Source organism: Euleptes europaea, chromosome 9 (assembly GCF_029931775.1).
Source record: "Euleptes europaea isolate rEulEur1 chromosome 9, rEulEur1.hap1, whole genome shotgun sequence".
NCBI classification, from domain to species: domain Eukaryota; kingdom Metazoa; phylum Chordata; class Lepidosauria; order Squamata; family Sphaerodactylidae; genus Euleptes; species Euleptes europaea.
This window is the reverse complement of record NC_079320.1, coordinates 88,385,126-88,398,296: the sequence shown is the minus strand read 5'-3', so window position 1 is coordinate 88,398,296 and position 13,171 is coordinate 88,385,126. Positions and strand designations below refer to the sequence as shown.

Sequence of the window (13,171 nt, the reverse complement as noted above, 5' to 3'; positions counted from 1 at the left end):
CTGCAGACAATGGGGTGAACTACCGAAGGGGGATGGGGACTTCCTCTCTGCAAAAAAAAGAAAGAAAGAAACAGGACCCAGCCAAATCAGTCCCCACGCCCCCATTCCCCGTACCGCTGCCTGCAGGGATTTACAGCTGGGACGTGGAAGGGGCGTGAGGCCAACGAGGCCTCTTCAGGAGCGCGTTCCCTCTGGCAGGAGCCGATGGAAAGGGACTGCGGTTCATTTCGAGCCCCGTTCAGGAGCCTTTGCCGCCTGCCACCCTTCCCCCGGGGCGGCGCTGAGCAGGAGCCCGTCCCGCCTCGCCCCTGCGGGCAGCCGCCGTCCAGCGCCCTCCGGCCCGAAGCCGCCGGGAAAGGCCGCCTGCCCGGCCCGCGGAACCGCCCGCCGCCGGAACCCTCGCGCGCCGGGCCGGGGCGGGCGCCGGAGCGCTTTCTGCGGCGGACACGCGCGGCGGGAAGGGGGGAGGGAGGCCGCCGCCCCCCCTCCCTCCCTCCCTCCCTCCCAGTCTCGGCCGGGGCCATGGCGGTGGACATCACGCCGCTCTTCAAGGCCAGCGTGAAGACGGTGAAGACGCGGAACAAGGCCCTGGGGGTCCCGCTGGGGGGCGGCGGCGGCGGCGGCGACGACCACCCCCTCCTCCTCCTCAAGCGGGCCAGCAACGCCCGGCCCAAGGGCGACTTCTCCGGCCGGGCCCGCGAAGTGGTGAGTGGGAGAAGGAGCGGAGCGGTTAGGCGGTGGCGCCGAGGTGTCCCGCCTCCAAGGCCCCGGGCGGAAACCGGGCCCCTGTCCACAGAGGGCCCACCACCACCACCACCACCAGGGGGCGCGGCCAGCAAAGGGGGGGGGGCGCGCCAAGTCCCGCTGCGTTCAGTGGGGCTGGGTTGCCAACCTCCAGGTGGGGAACTCAAAATACACCTTGTGCTGATAATAAAGAGGTTTTGCGAAGAACCAGCACTGTCGGTCTAATGTCCAGTATGCTAATATACCAATATAACAACGATTTAAACTAAAGTTCAATTAAAAATTATTTGTCTCAATGATAACTGTTTATAGGTATTTTTATAATACTGTTACTTTTGCTACATTGATACAATAATGTTTTTGTAGGATACAAAGATCACAGTTGGAAGTCCAATTCATTAATGAGATGCACAATTGTATCAATCTTCACATATTCATGTGTCCACTCAAATGCACCATTGATGCTATTGGATTCCATAAGAAGATGGGCTTCCAGTATTTATACCCATTTCACCTATTCAGGCTTCATCAATCCAAGAAATCTTTGGGTGGCTGCAGGGCAGGGTCCTTTATCCAAACATGAGGCGTATATAAAAAATTTTTAATTGAACTTTAAATAGTTGTTATATTGGTATATTAGCATACTGGACATTAGACCAACAGTGCTGGTTCTTTGCAGAACCTCCAGGTGGGGCCTAGTGAGCTCCAGGAATTACAACTGAGCTCTGAAGAAGTGAGCTCACAAAAGCTCATGACCCTGCCAGAAAGTTGGTTCGTCTTTAAGGTGCTACTGGACTCTTGCTCTTTTCTGCTGCTAACTGAGCTCCAGACTACAACATCAACCCCCCTGGAGAAAATGGCTGATTTGGAAGGTGGACTCTATGGCATGATACCCCACCCCACTGAGGCCCCTCCTCTTCCCAAAGCCTGCCCTCCCCAGATCTTTATTAATTTCCCAACCCAGAGTTGGCAGTCCCATATTAAAGGTAAAGGCAGTCCCCTGTGCAAGCACCAGGTCATTACTGACCCATGGGGTGATGTCACATCCCGACATTTACTAGGCAGACTACGTTTACGGGGTGGTTTGCCATTGCCTTCCCCTGTCGTCTACACTTTACCCCCAGCAAGCTGGGTACTCATTTTACCAACCTCGGATGGATGGAAGGCTGAGTCAGCCTTGAGCTGGCTGCCTGAAATTGACTTCCCTCGGGATTGAACGCAGGTCGTGAGCAGAGCTTTTGACTGCAGTACTGCAGCTTTCCACTCCCTGCATGGGATTGCATTGTTGGACTGCATCCCTCGAGACACAGTTATTTGAGAGTGAAATCAGCGGGTCTTGCTTGGGGGGTAATTTTCATTGAATTTAGTATGGTTTGTTTCCAAGGACATAAGGATCAACAGTGAGGGTGCACATTTACTTGGGATTAAGCTCCAGTGGAACGTAAAAATAGGCTTACTTAAATGTGATTTATGATTGGGCTGCAAATCCTAAGTGTAGTTATGAGAGAGAATATTCCATCAATGGGGCTCGTTTCCAAATGGTTGTGGGTAGGGGCGTGTAGCTGCAGTTCAGTGGTAGAGCATCCTCTTGGCACACAAAAGGTCCCAGGTTCAATACCTGGCATCTCCAGTTAAAATACTCAGATTGTAGGTGATGTGAAAGGCTTCTGCCTGGGGCACTGGAGAGCTACTGACAGTCGAACTACTCATTTGGAAAGCTTTATGTGTTCATTAGGCTGCAAAACCCTATGTGTATCTAGTTGGGAATGTGTATCATTGAACCAGTGATAGCTAAATGTCTCAATGTGACATGCTGGGGGTGCGCAACAACGGTTGCATGCATGGATCTGAGTGGCCACTGTTGGAAACAGAATGCTGGACTTAAATAGATCTTTAGTTTGATCCTGTCATTTAACTGCAGAGTAAATGTGTTTACGATTGGTCTGGGTAGCTGCAGTGCTGGCCAGGGTAAGTTCCATTGAGTAAGTTCCATTGAAATCCATGGTCTTTCTAAGGGAAGAAGTTTAGAGTTGAGGTATCAAAATCCCAGTCCCCTAAATATGGTCATAGGAGCCCCGTGGCTCCGAGTGGTAAGCTGCAGTACTGCAGTCAAAGCTCTGCTCATGACTTGAGTTCAATCCCGATGGAAGTCAGTTTCAGGTTGATGGCTGAAGACTGACTTAGCCTTCCATCCTTCCAGGGTCAGTAAAACGAGTACCCAGCTTGCTGGGGGTAAAGTGTAGATGACTGGGGAAGGCAATGGCAAACCACCCCATAAACATAGTCTGCCTACTAAACGTCATGATGTGACGTCACCCCACGGGTCAGTAATGACTTCCTTTACCTTCTAAAAATGGTCAGTTATGTGTTACAAAATCCTAAAGATTAAAAATGTAATGCATAAACCACATTAAAAGCTGTATAATGATGATTACTACTGTACATTGAGATCAGTGGTTGGAGTGCCTCTCTGTAGAGACAGAGCATAATTTCTACAGTGGGGAATGTTGGGGCTTTGGGTCAGATCTCTTGTTGCCTGACTTCAAAAGCCCTTCTCCTGTTCCTAGATATAGGGAGGCCAAAGGTGAAAATAAGTTGATATTGGAAGGTATGTCGTGCTGATAAGAAAATGGCCAAGTCCTGACCCACTGTGTCTTTTGAGATGGCCTGAAATGTAGCTGTCTGGCAGTCGAGCAAGGGACCGCTGCCCACAGTAAGTTATGGAGGCTTCCTACATCAGTTCCGCTCAGCTGATGGGGCCAGTAACTGGTGCATCCCCTTGATAGCTACTGTGGCTCTGCTAATGCAGGCAGTGGCCAGAGGTCGGCGTGTGCAGGGACTCAGCCTGACAGGCCTCTTGCCGGTAGCCGCTCTCATGAGACCTGTGGAAAGTATGTACGAATTTACTTCATGTATACTCCACTTTTCTCCCCAATGGGGGCCCAAAGCGTTTTACATCATTCTCCATTCCTCCTTTTTCTCCTCACACGATTCACCCTGTGAGGTAGGTTAGGCTAAGAGTGTGTAACTGGACCAAGCTCACCCACTGAGCTTCCATGGCAGAGGGGGAATTTGAGCCTGGGTCTCCCTGATCCTAGTCCGACACTCCAACCGCTACCTCACACTGGCTCCCACTGACTTTCTGTGAGCTCTTCAAAAACAGCAGGCTCATGGCTGAGGAAGATGCTTCTGACTGCTTGCACCTGGTATCAAAAGTGAAAAGGTGAGTGGGAGTCGGAGGAAGGTATTCCCTGGTAGAGAGGTGGGTTCCCTGACACTGAACCCCCACCCAGATGAGACACAGTTAGTGTATACAATGAGCCTTGAGAAGTAAAAGATCTGTCTATCTATGTACCTAAGGGTACTTTTTTATCTCACCTTGCCTCCAAGGAGCTCAGAATGGTGTCTGTGGTTCTCCCCAACCACCTTGCAAGGTAGGTTAATCTGAGTGTGACTGGCCCAAAGTCACCCAGGGAGCATCACAGGCGGTGAATCAGGGAAATGAGGGCAGTGACAGGACACAATCTTGAGGGCAGAGCCAAAATATGGAGTCGGGAACCGTTACTTTCACTGCTGGTGGAGGCTGAATATCCAGCAGTGAAGAAAAGGACCCTTCATGTTTACAGACCTCCTTTGCTGTTATTTCAGATGTCCAAACCATGGCTGCAGGTCTCTCTATAGGGCCAGATTTTGCCCACTGTGGAATTAAGTCTCTCTTTTTTTTCACATGCTCCACTTTCTTTGACATCCTAACTACATATAAATTGCTGCTTTGAGTTGAATAGTTGTCCCCTGTTTTTTTCTGATCTTAACACCTGTGGCTTTTATAGTTGCTGACCACAAAGGAATTAAGCAGAAGATCCTTTTCTCCCCTTTTAGCTCCAGGCCTTCTCCACCTTTGTTTTCTGAGCAGGGTTTCTAAAAGAGCAGTGCTGTTAAATAGGATTTCAGTCCAAGTTCTGTGAATGTGTGTCCTCAAGGCCTCCATGGATAGGGGTTTCCTACTCTGAGTTGAGAAATTCCTGGAGATTTTGGGGGTGTTGTCTGGGGAGGGTGGGGTTGGAGAGGATAGGGGCCTCAGTGGGGTAGAGTCCACCCTCCAAAGCAGCCGTTTTCTCCAGGGGAACAGATCTATGTGGTCTGGAGATTAGTTGTAATTCCAGGAGATCTCCAGGCCCCACCTGGAGGTTGGCAGCCTTATCCCTGGAGGACAGAGGAACGTTCATTTTAGTTTAAAACATTTGTGTCCCCTTTAGGGTGAAAGTGCATTTTGGGATATGGGAGGGAATGCTACTTCATCACCAGTTCTGTGTGCAGGTTTGGTGGCAATTCAGAATGGATTAACATAGGGTGCCCAGGAAGACGATACCAAGGGCAGATTACCATATGCATTTTTTATGTGGTAAAGTTGTTGGAATGTGTTTTTTACCTCGGTTTCTCATGGTGACTATCATACTTTCACACAGTGGCATTTGATATTTACCTTGTCAGGAAACGGCCTTTTCTCACCAAAAGTGGGATATGAGTTCAACATTGGAATTATGGGAAAGCTAAACTCTTGTAACAATAAACCAGAATTCATTTTAGCTTACCCAACCTTATTTTAATCATCTTGCATGATCATCTTTGGTTCAGTCCTATTTAAATTTTTGGAAAGTGAGAGCTTGCCTGTCTGCAATGTCTCATATATAGCAGGTCTGGGTATTACTAACTTGCGCTTTGGAGAAATTAATGTCAATTTCAGTCTGGGACCTGAAATGATTTTCAGTTTGTAATTTTAATGAGAAGCTAGCTTTCATAAATTGGTCTCAAAGTTAAGGTCATGAGAAGTTAGTCTCAGTTGTTCTCATGAAACAATCTGAACACATTTTTTACAACACTCAATGATATGGCTTTTATATACCCATCTAGTTTACTTTTGGGGGAGTAATTCCCTCATCACACATTTAAACTGTATAGTAAAAATACCTGAGGCTTTCTAATATAGTTATCAGAGTTCAGCTGGTGAAGATCTTTTTTTTTTTTAATTGACAGAAAACATCAAAGAAAAACTCTGGAAAGTTGCGTTTATGCCAGAACCAAATCCAGAAATAAAAGACGACCTAATTGAATTGTAGATTAGATTCCAGATGAATAAATGGTCCTGCAGGGAACACTTCTAAAGTCAGCCAAAGTAACAGGATGTGTGTCTAGGACAAGCCTTTGGAAACAGGAGGTTATGGTTCAGCCCAGTCTGGACATATTAAAGTTGAGAGTTTTGCTTAAGCAGGGCTATCAAAAGCACTGCCTCTTTCTAATGCCCCATGGAAGGACATTCCTCAGATGTTAAAAAGTGCTGGAACACAAAGCTTATATTGTCAAGATATAAACTTCCTGCCCTTATCCTTTCTTAAACATGGGGCAGATTTATTTGTTAAGACTAACTCGTTAAACTCAGAACAAATTAAGAGCATCTCTGTGGTACAAACAGAAGCCAGGCTGAATTCTGTGCCACGGTCGCAGCTCCTAAGCATCACTCTTCTGTGGACATGGGTAGCCGCCTTTCTCACCAGCTCTGTTCCTGGGCCTTGAATAACAGCCAGCTGCTCACATTCTTCCCCACTGTCATCTCCTGTCTCTTCTTTCATGACCTGTGTCAAATTTTAGATCAGGAGTCCCCTGGTCGGAGTGCCTGCAGGCTCCTTTGGCGTTCTGACACTGAATAATGGGCACAACCACAAAATGGCTGCCACAAGAGGTGGAGCCAACCACAAAACCTTAGGGAGTGAGTTTATGCATAACTCTTAATAGTAATTCTTCAGCCTTTCATACAGAAGCTCTGCTCTTTTTTAAAACTCCAGCTGTACAAGTTTTAAAACTCCAGTTGGTGCAGCATACCACGGCTTGGCTGTTATCGGGAGATAGATGGGTAGGGTTTCCAGGTCCCTCTTTGCCACTGGTGGGAGGTTTTTGGGGTGGAGCCTGAGGAAGGTGGGGTTTGGGGAGGGGAGGGACTTCAATGCCATGAAGTCCAATTGCCAAAGCGGCCATTTTCTCCAGGTGAACTGATCTCTGTCGGCTGGAGATCAGTTGAAATAGCAAGAGATCTCCAGCTAGTACCTGGAGGTTGACAACCTTGTAGATGGGGCATGCATATTACTCCCATTCTACAGTTGCTCCACTGGCTGCCCATCAGTTACTGGGATCAATTTAAAGTGTTGGCCATCACATACAAAGCCCTTCATGGCCTTGGACCCTCATATTTGCAAGATCGTCTCTCCCCCTGTGCTCCACCACGATAGCTTCATTCATCCTAGCAGGGCCTTCTGCAGGTCCGGACCCGCAAATGGGCAAAATCAACAACTGCCCGTACACGTGCCTTCTCCATTGTGGCCCCCACCTTGTAGAATGGCCTGCCGGAGGAGGTCAGGAAGGCTCCCGCTCTCCTGGCTTTCTGCAAACGATGCAAAACAGAATTATTCAAGAGCACTTTTCTATGCAGGCAGTAGGGTAGTGCTGTACAAAAGGCATCACAAAATTACTTGGATAAATTACTGTGGACTCTGGTCGGTACTGCTGTGTACAGCTTGTTGTGGGTTGGATCCTCTTGTGTGAGTTTGCTTCAGCTCTGTTTTTTAGACTTCTCATTGGTTCTCATTTTAGACTTCTCATTGGTCCACATCCTATTTCATTATTTATTGACTGTCCCATCCTGTTGTTTGTATTGACTCACTCTGTGTAATCTGCTTTGAGTCCCAGCGAGGAAGGTAGACTATAAATAGCGTAAATGATAAATAAAATGAACTTATCATTTTAAAATATTTTCTTGCATACACACAGCTTATCTTCAGCCATAGAGTGAAGACCCTTGTGCTGGGGTGGCAGCTGCTGCCAAATCAACTTTTAAAAAATCTGCACAGTCAACCAGATTAGTAGTGGCCTATCAGAAACCCTGCTGGGCAAAAGCTGACCTGTTTTCTAAAAACACTTGGCAGATGCCAGGAAAAGTGTCCCTGGCACCGTGACCCCCACAGGTACCGCACTGGAGAGCCCTGTTTTACATAGTTAGCTCCTCTAGACAGAATGCTGTCCTCTTGTACAAGGGCCAGGAACTTGAATGGTCAAATGCAAACAAACCCCTGATTAATTTAATTGGAGAGCCAGCATGGTGTAGTGGTTAAGAGCGGTGGTTTGGAGCGGTGGACTCTGATCTGGAGAAGCGGGTTTGATTCCCCACTCCTCCACGTGAGCGGCTGAGGCTAATCTGGTGAACTGGATTGGATTCCCCACTCCTACGCATGAAGCCAGCTGGCTGACCTTGGGCAAGTTACAGCTCTGTTAGAGCTCTCTCAGCCCCACCTACGTCACAGGATGTCTGTTGTGGGGAGGGGAAGGGAAGGTAATTGTAAGCCGGTTTGGGTCTCCCTTAAGTGGTAGAGAAAGTCGGCATATAAAAACCAACGCTGCTGCTGCTGCTGCTTCTTCAATGACTGCTATGTGCTTTTAAAGCATTAAAGTGTCCTTTTTGTTAATCTACTAAAGTTAATAATTAGCAAGTTGCTCAAATTGTTTAATTTAAAGGCTTCATAAACCCAATTTATTTATTGCAGTTTTTAACAAAGTTGTGATAACTTTTTAATGGAGCTCCGTGGTGCTGCACAAAGAGCAACTGTGCTGTGGGTCCTCTCTCTCTTGGCATGCTCGCTGAGAAGAGCTCCGTGGCTTCAACTGGTGACGTGTTCCCTGCTGTAACGCACACCTCCTGGCACTTGGCTTGGGCTTCCTGTCCCCAGCTCTTTTGCTCTTGCTACCCATGGTCCTGGCCTTGATACCACTGAGGCCATGACTCTGGCTCCTCCTTCTCTTTCTGATGTCACTCGATTTCCTGTCACGTGTTGCAGCTCAGCAAGCTTGAAAGCCACTGGCCAGGCTTTGCCTTTGATTGTCTGTGACCTGGGTTGGAGACCTGGGTTGGACTGCAGGGTTTGCCCTTACCTGATGCAGGGCTATGGGGCAATCAGCCTGCGCTCCCTCCCTTGCTAACAAATACGACCAAATTAAATTAAAAGGTAAGCTTCCCCCCCTACAGTAGCCTTCTTGGCTCAAGTGGGGAGAGGAAGAGGAGGAAGAAGAGAAAGAGGAAGGACCTGGTTCACCAGATAAGAGTCTGCTGCTCATGTGGAGGAGCGGGGAATCAAACTTGACAGTCTATTGACCAGCGTTGCCTAGCATGCCAATGCTGCCTTCTTTTTGGAAAGCACCACATGGTATTTTACAGTAGAGCATTATTGTTATCACTGAAAAGAAACAGCTTTCTTATTGTTCGTTTCTGGCAAAACACTGTAAATAAGTCACTACAGATAGGAATTTTCTTTCTTTCTGATGTTACATCTCTTTAGAGACAGGAGCCTAAACAAATGCAAGGCACAGATGTTATATCAGAGCCCTTTCTCCTGAAGATGTGAAATGCATTGAGCAGTCCATGAGTTTTATTTTCCCAAAACTAGATTACATACCTGCGGGAGGCTTGTTTTTCCTCCTGTGGATCTAAGCACCAAAGTGCTTCTTGTGAGGAGGAATTAGATGCTCTTGATGCAAGTAAGTACTGAGCTCAGATAGACTGGGGGGAACTTTGCTTGATCGTCCCTTCATCAACGTGGTCTGATGCCTGTCATGGGGTCCACCTTGGACTATAAAGACCATATGGGCGGGACTGATTGCATGAGGTGTTTGTATGAAATTGGCATCCCACCAAGAATGCAGGATGTGTGTGAAAGATGTGTTTTAATTGGGGGGGGGAGCTCAATATGTGGCTGACCTGGAGTATCTGCTGTGACATCTGAGAACTGGTCTGAGTACATTTGGAACCAGTATTGGTAGAGGTCTATCACATCTCTTGCAGGTGGTGGTGTTCATCCTGCGCACCTGACCTGTACATTCTGACATGCGCACCTCCCAGGCTGAATGAATTCCTTGCACCTCATATGGCAATCCACAAGGGCTTGAGATCCCTCCTGGTTTTGCTGCCCCCATAGCAACCCTAGTATCCCAGACCTTTTCAGAGCTCAGATGCTGAGCAGGGTCTGTACTTGGATGGGAGACCACCAAGGAAGACTCGGGCTGGTACGCAGAGGAAGGCAATGCCAAACAACCTCTGCTCATCTTATCTCTTGCCTTGAAATGGAACTTCATGGGGTCACCATGAGTCGGTTGCAACTCAACAGCACACTTTACTTACTTTGATAAGGTTCCCCATAATATTCTTGTTGACAAATAGGGAAAATGTGATTTAGATCCTGTTACTGTTAGGTGGATCTGTAATTGGTTGACAGATCGCACCCAAAGAGTGCTTGTTAATGGTTCCTCATCCACTTGGAGAGGAATGACTAGTGGCGTGCCTCAGGGATCTGCGAAAAGGATCTTGGGGTCTTAGTAAAGTAGACCAAACACTGAACATGACTCAGCAGTGTGATGCGGTAGGCAAATGCGATCTTGGGCTGCATCAACAGAAGTATAGTGTCCAGATCACGTGAAGTGATGGTATCACTTTACTCTGCTTTGGTTATACCTCAACTAGGCTATTGTGTTCAGTTTTGGGCACCACAATTTAAGAAAGATGTAGACAAGTTGGAACATGTCCAGAGGAGGGCAACAAAGATGGCGAGGAAAGGTTGAAGGAGCTGGGTATGTTTAGCTTGAAGATGAGAAGACTGAGAGGGGATATGATAACCATCTTCAAGTACTTGAAGGGGATGATGCCGAGTTGTTTTCTGTTGCCCCAGGTTGGACCAGAACCAACGGGTTAAAATTAAATCAAAAGAATTTCCATCTAGACGTTAGGAAGAATTTTCTAACAGAGCGGTTCCTCAGTGGAATAGGCTTCCTCGGGAGGTGGTAAGTGCTCCTTCCCTGGAGGTTTTTAAGCAGAGGCTAGATGGCCATCTGTCAGCAATACTGATTCTATTACCATAGGCAGTTCATGAGAGGGAGGGCATCTTAACCATCTTCTGGGCATGGAGTAGGGATCACTGGGGGTGTGTGGGGGAGGTAGTTGTGAAATTCCTGCATTGTGAAGGGGGTTGGACTAGATGACCCTGGCGGTCACTTCCAACGCTGTGATTCTACTTTGCTGCCTTGATGCAATTATGATGGTTCCCACAAATTGCACTATTAAAATCATCAATTTAAAACTACCAGTAGGCAGGAGAAATAGTCAGATGTCTTCATGAATAAAGCTGTCCTCAGCTGCCTCCTAAAGATTGAGAGTGAGAGGTCCAGGTGCACCTCCCTGGGGAGGTTGTTCCATAACCCTGGGGCTGCTGCTGAAAAGGCCCTCTCTTATATAACCACCAAATGAGCTTCTTTGGTCGATGGGACAGTCAAGAGGGCCTCTCCCTGTGATCTTGGTTCCCAGACAGGAACTTATGAGAGAAGGCAGACTTTCAGATAAGCCAGTCCCAAACCATGTAGATCTTTAAAAGTCAAAACTAACAACTCAGGATAGGGCTCAAGAGTGGATCAGAAGCCAGTATAATTGCTGTAATATCAGGGTTGTGTGCTCTTGATAGCTGGCCGCAACCAGCAGCCACAGTTAAGAGCAGCTAGCCACAGCTAAGAGCAGCGGGCTCTAATATGGAGAACCAAATTAGATTCCCCACTCCTCCACATGCATTCTGCTGGGTGACCCAGGGCTAGTCACAGTTTTCTCAGAGCTCTCTCAGCCTTACCTACCTCACAAAGTGCCTGTTGTGGGTGGGGGGGATGGAAGATGATTGTAAGCTGCTTTGAGACTCCTTTCGGTAGAGAAAAGTGGGGTATAAAAACTAACTCTTCTTCATCATCATCATCATCATCATCATCATTGGTAGTCCCAAGCAGAGTACACTGCAATAGTTCAGTCTAGATATAACTAAGGCGTGGACCACTGTGGCTAGATCAGATTGAGCTAGGAATGGACACAGCTGATATACCAGCCAAAGTCGGGTGAAAGCACTCCAAACTACAGCAGCCACCTGATTTTCAAAGGTGACCACTTAGTTGAGCCACATTCCCGAGCTGTGAATGTGAGTTTTGAAGGGGAGTTTTACCCCATCCAAGATGGGAAATCTCAAGTCCCTGGTCTGCCTTTCTACTAACCCAGAGGACTTCTGTCTTGTCGGGATTAAGTTTCAGCTTGTTCACCCTCATCCGGCCCATTACTGACTCCCAGCACCAGTTTAGAACATTGACATCTTCCTTGGAATTAGGTAGAAAAGAAAGGTATCCACCACGTACCGGTTACACCACAGCCCAAACCTCCTGATGACCTCTCCCAGTGGCTTCATGTAATTAAATAGTATGGGGGTTAAGATGGAACCCTGTGGAACCCCGCAGGTCAACAGCCATGGGGCAGAGTAGGATCCCCCTGCACCAACTTCAGCACAAGTCTACCCATTGTAAATTATGCAAATAAATGCAGTTCTGGCGTTTTGTTTTGTTCAAAATCATTCTTTTAATATTTCCTCTTTGCAAAGACCAATGAAATCGCAAGACAAATGGATAAGTGATGGATAGTGAGTGTCTGTTATTTGGGGAAGTTGTCTGGAGGCTGGGGGAGGCAGCAACAGCAGAGCACTGAAACCTTTCCAGGCACTGACTGAATGTGTTCAAGCATATCTGTGCAAAAAAAAAAAATTGTTTACACATGGCAAACTACCAGCGCTGAGTGACATAACAAAGGCCCATGACTTGCAATGTAGATGTCCATCCGGTATTGGTCTTTTGACAGAGTTCTGGTGCTTTGTGCAGTATGTGTGTTTTCTTTTTCTTTTTTTAATAATAAAACTTATTTCATTTAAAAAAGTAAACAATAAAAATATCCACACACTTAAACATAAACACACGTTGCCATATTTCCACACCATCTGAGAAAAAAGGGGGGGAACACTTTTCTGTCAAACAAATTATAGTATCTGTTGCTGCACATCTTGATAACCTTTAAGGTTATTCCAATACAGTGCAAACAATTTGCAAGTGTCAGCAAATTTTGCAATGGACCATTCTTCCCAGGTCCACACATATTTTTGTGACGATATCTTATTCATCTTCCATATATTCCATACTTTGTTCTACCATAGTCCTAGAGATGGTGTTGATTGGTCTTTCCATTTTTGTGCCATTGCCATTCTCACCACTTTAAGCAGCTAAGAGAAAAGGCTCTTCTGAGACCAGTTTAAACACATACTTTTTGGGGAGCAATTAAATGAACGTTGCAATATGACTTCAGTTTCTTTATGCACATTTTCCCAATACTTTGCAGCCATGTGGCAAGTCTATCATAAATGAAAAAGGAACTCTTCTCCTCTCCACATTTCCAACCTACATTGGATCCTCCTGAAATTTTAGCCAATTTTGTTGGGGTCAGATACCATCAGTACATCAGTGGGGATCATTTCTGTGACCCCCACAT

At 46.9% G+C, this 13,171-nt stretch overlaps 1 protein-coding gene across 1 annotated transcript in view; it reads left to right on the top strand.

The window, feature by feature from the left end:
- The first annotated feature begins 516 nt into the window (after window positions 1-516).
- The window catches only part of STX18 (syntaxin 18), a 66,819-nt gene continuing 54,164 nt past the window's right edge, over window positions 517-13,171 (top strand). The window contains exon 1 of the mRNA XM_056855394.1: window positions 517-705. Coding sequence (XP_056711372.1) covers window positions 523-705 — 183 coding nt within the window. The 5' untranslated portion in view covers window positions 517-522. The remainder of the gene's footprint in view (window positions 706-13,171) is intronic.